Here is a 2,190-nt window from a genome sequence, read left to right on the forward strand (position 1 = left end):
AAGCCTTGAGGTAACTTGAGCCTTAATAATAGCAGCCGTTTGTTGGCTGTGTTGGCGCATTAGAGTCCTTTCGATCTGCGCCGTTAGCTGCTGTGCTATTGCTGCACATAGCCGGGGTACATGGTTCGCGCGATGCAAAGGTGAGTAACAGAAAGAGATAGCAGCGCCAGATGTCCGCTTTTCCCGAAGGTGCGGTGAGGACTTTTCCAGCGCCAGCTCGGGCTAAAGACAGTTTGGCACGCGACACGGAACGCCAGAACAAAACCAGCTACAGAACGGAACAGGGGCGCTCTGTCGGTGAGTTCCGAATGACACAGCTGGCCATTGGAGGACTGATTATCCGGTAGTGCAGTTTCGCAGTTTGTGATCGACCGTGCAGGTTAGCCGGTTGGCGCCAAAATCGGACTTGCGCTAGTGGAAGTTATACAATGTTGGACTGATATCTATTCGCTGAGTAGTTTGTGATAATAAGTGATACGTGTGGAAGTTTATTCCTAAAAGGAAAAATGGCCATGTCTACGACCATCATGGTGCGGAATATGTCGTCGATGAATCCGTTGAAACGGATGAAGCTCAAGGAAAACCAAGTGTTATTTCCGGTCGGATCCAGCGACGACGACTTCGACGAAAATGGATCAACGGTAGTTCTGAAGAGAAAGATTCCCATTGGGACTCTCGGAAGCATCGAAAACGTCATGTTTAACAATGTTTCTTCCGGTGAGTTGAGAAAGCCTTTGGGACAACTGCAGCCCACCGTACAGTCACCGGGTCCAGGGCGGCGGAAGAATTCCGATCCTAAAAGTGCGATCACATCGGTTGAACGGCGAAACGCTCGCGAGCGGAACCGAGTTCAACAGGTTAACAATGGCTTTGCAGCGTTGCGACAGAGAATACCGGAGGAAATTGCTGAAGCATTCGAAACTGGAACAACTCGAGGTGTTCACAAGAAACTGAGCAAAGTTGAAACTCTTCGAATGGCGGTCGAGTACATAAAATGTCTGGAGCGGCTACTTTCTCTTGACCCGGAGAAAGAGGGAAGTACCATTAAGCTCCAATCACAGCAGCAGCAAGAAACTCAACTCCCGGCTACACCTCCACCTGAACCGATCCAGCCAAATAATATCTTCCTAGCAATCAAACCTCGTGCCATCGGAAGCTGCAGCGGAGCTTCCTTCGACCAAACTCAAATCACCATCATAAACGGACACCAGTACATACGTATTCCCGGGACCAACACGTTTCAGTATCTGGATCCGGAGAGTCTGTACGACGAATCACCGAACGACAGTTCGTTTTTCGCAGACAACAGCTCAGCCATTGATCAGGATGTCATCATGGAAGACTCAACGGAACTGATGAGCGAGTCATGCGCGGCTTTGTCTCCGCAATCTAACTTCACACTGGATCCGGAAGAGAAAAGAGATGACGTAATCTACGCTGGTCACGTATCGGAGGAGGAAGAAAAGATCGTCTCGTTAATCAACCAGCAGCAGTACGCGGATATAATGATGATTAAAAGTGAACTGCAAGACGATGATGAAGAGTCACTGCTTCAGCAAACCGCCAACGATCCAACTTTTCTCGAATCGATCAACTGGTTCGAAAGTCACCATTAGTGAAGCCGGAATTTATAGCTAAGGTTGAATATCTGTATATAAAATTATTTATTTGAAAGTCGAATTTTATTATTATTATTCTAATTATACGAACATTTAATTTATTAGTTCCCATTTGGTCTTCTCATCTACACACACGCTTATGAAAATAAAGAAAAACGACCCGATTGATTGTATAATCAAATCGCTTCTGTTGTGTTTGTTTTTTTGTTTGCATTTGTTCGTCCCAAGCCAACCTCCAAGCGAAGGAAAGAAATTTATTGATCCTTGCGATAAGCGCGTGAATCGGGAAAAGGTGTTCCCCCATTTATGTGCTGGTTTTTCTCCGCAGGATTCTCATTATCGAAATTTCTTTACCTCGCCGTGGACTTCACCTGGATCCAACTATCTCTTTCGTCTCATATTTTTTTTCGCTTTCGCTTACGGACCCCGCTCGATGATGGATGATAACGCGTTTAATGATGAACCGACGTCGGGGCAATCAGCTTTTCTGGAAGTAAATAAAATTGCACCTGCAAACGGGCGCGACCGCACGCGCGGTCCCCCTTCTTTTTTCTGTCGATAGAAAAGGGCG

General features: G+C 46.7%; 1 protein-coding gene across 1 annotated transcript; it reads left to right on the plus strand.

Moving 5' to 3' along the window:
* The first annotated feature begins 276 nt into the window (after nt 1-276).
* Nucleotides 277-1,741, plus strand: LOC131678095 (achaete-scute complex protein T8). Its single transcript, XM_058958213.1, has one exon. It carries the CDS (start codon nt 507-509, stop codon nt 1,614-1,616), a length of 1,110 nt encoding a protein of 369 aa, XP_058814196.1. The 5' UTR covers nt 277-506; the 3' UTR covers nt 1,617-1,741.
* Nucleotides 1,742-2,190: the final 449 nt, after the last annotated feature.

Source organism: Topomyia yanbarensis, chromosome 1 (genome assembly GCF_030247195.1).
Source record: "Topomyia yanbarensis strain Yona2022 chromosome 1, ASM3024719v1, whole genome shotgun sequence".
NCBI classification, from domain to species: domain Eukaryota; kingdom Metazoa; phylum Arthropoda; class Insecta; order Diptera; family Culicidae; genus Topomyia; species Topomyia yanbarensis.

Coding starts and splice junctions, on each gene's coding strand:
- LOC131678095 (XM_058958213.1), top strand. CDS start 507: ATGGCCATGTCTACGACCATCATGGTGCGGAATATGTCGTCGATGAAT.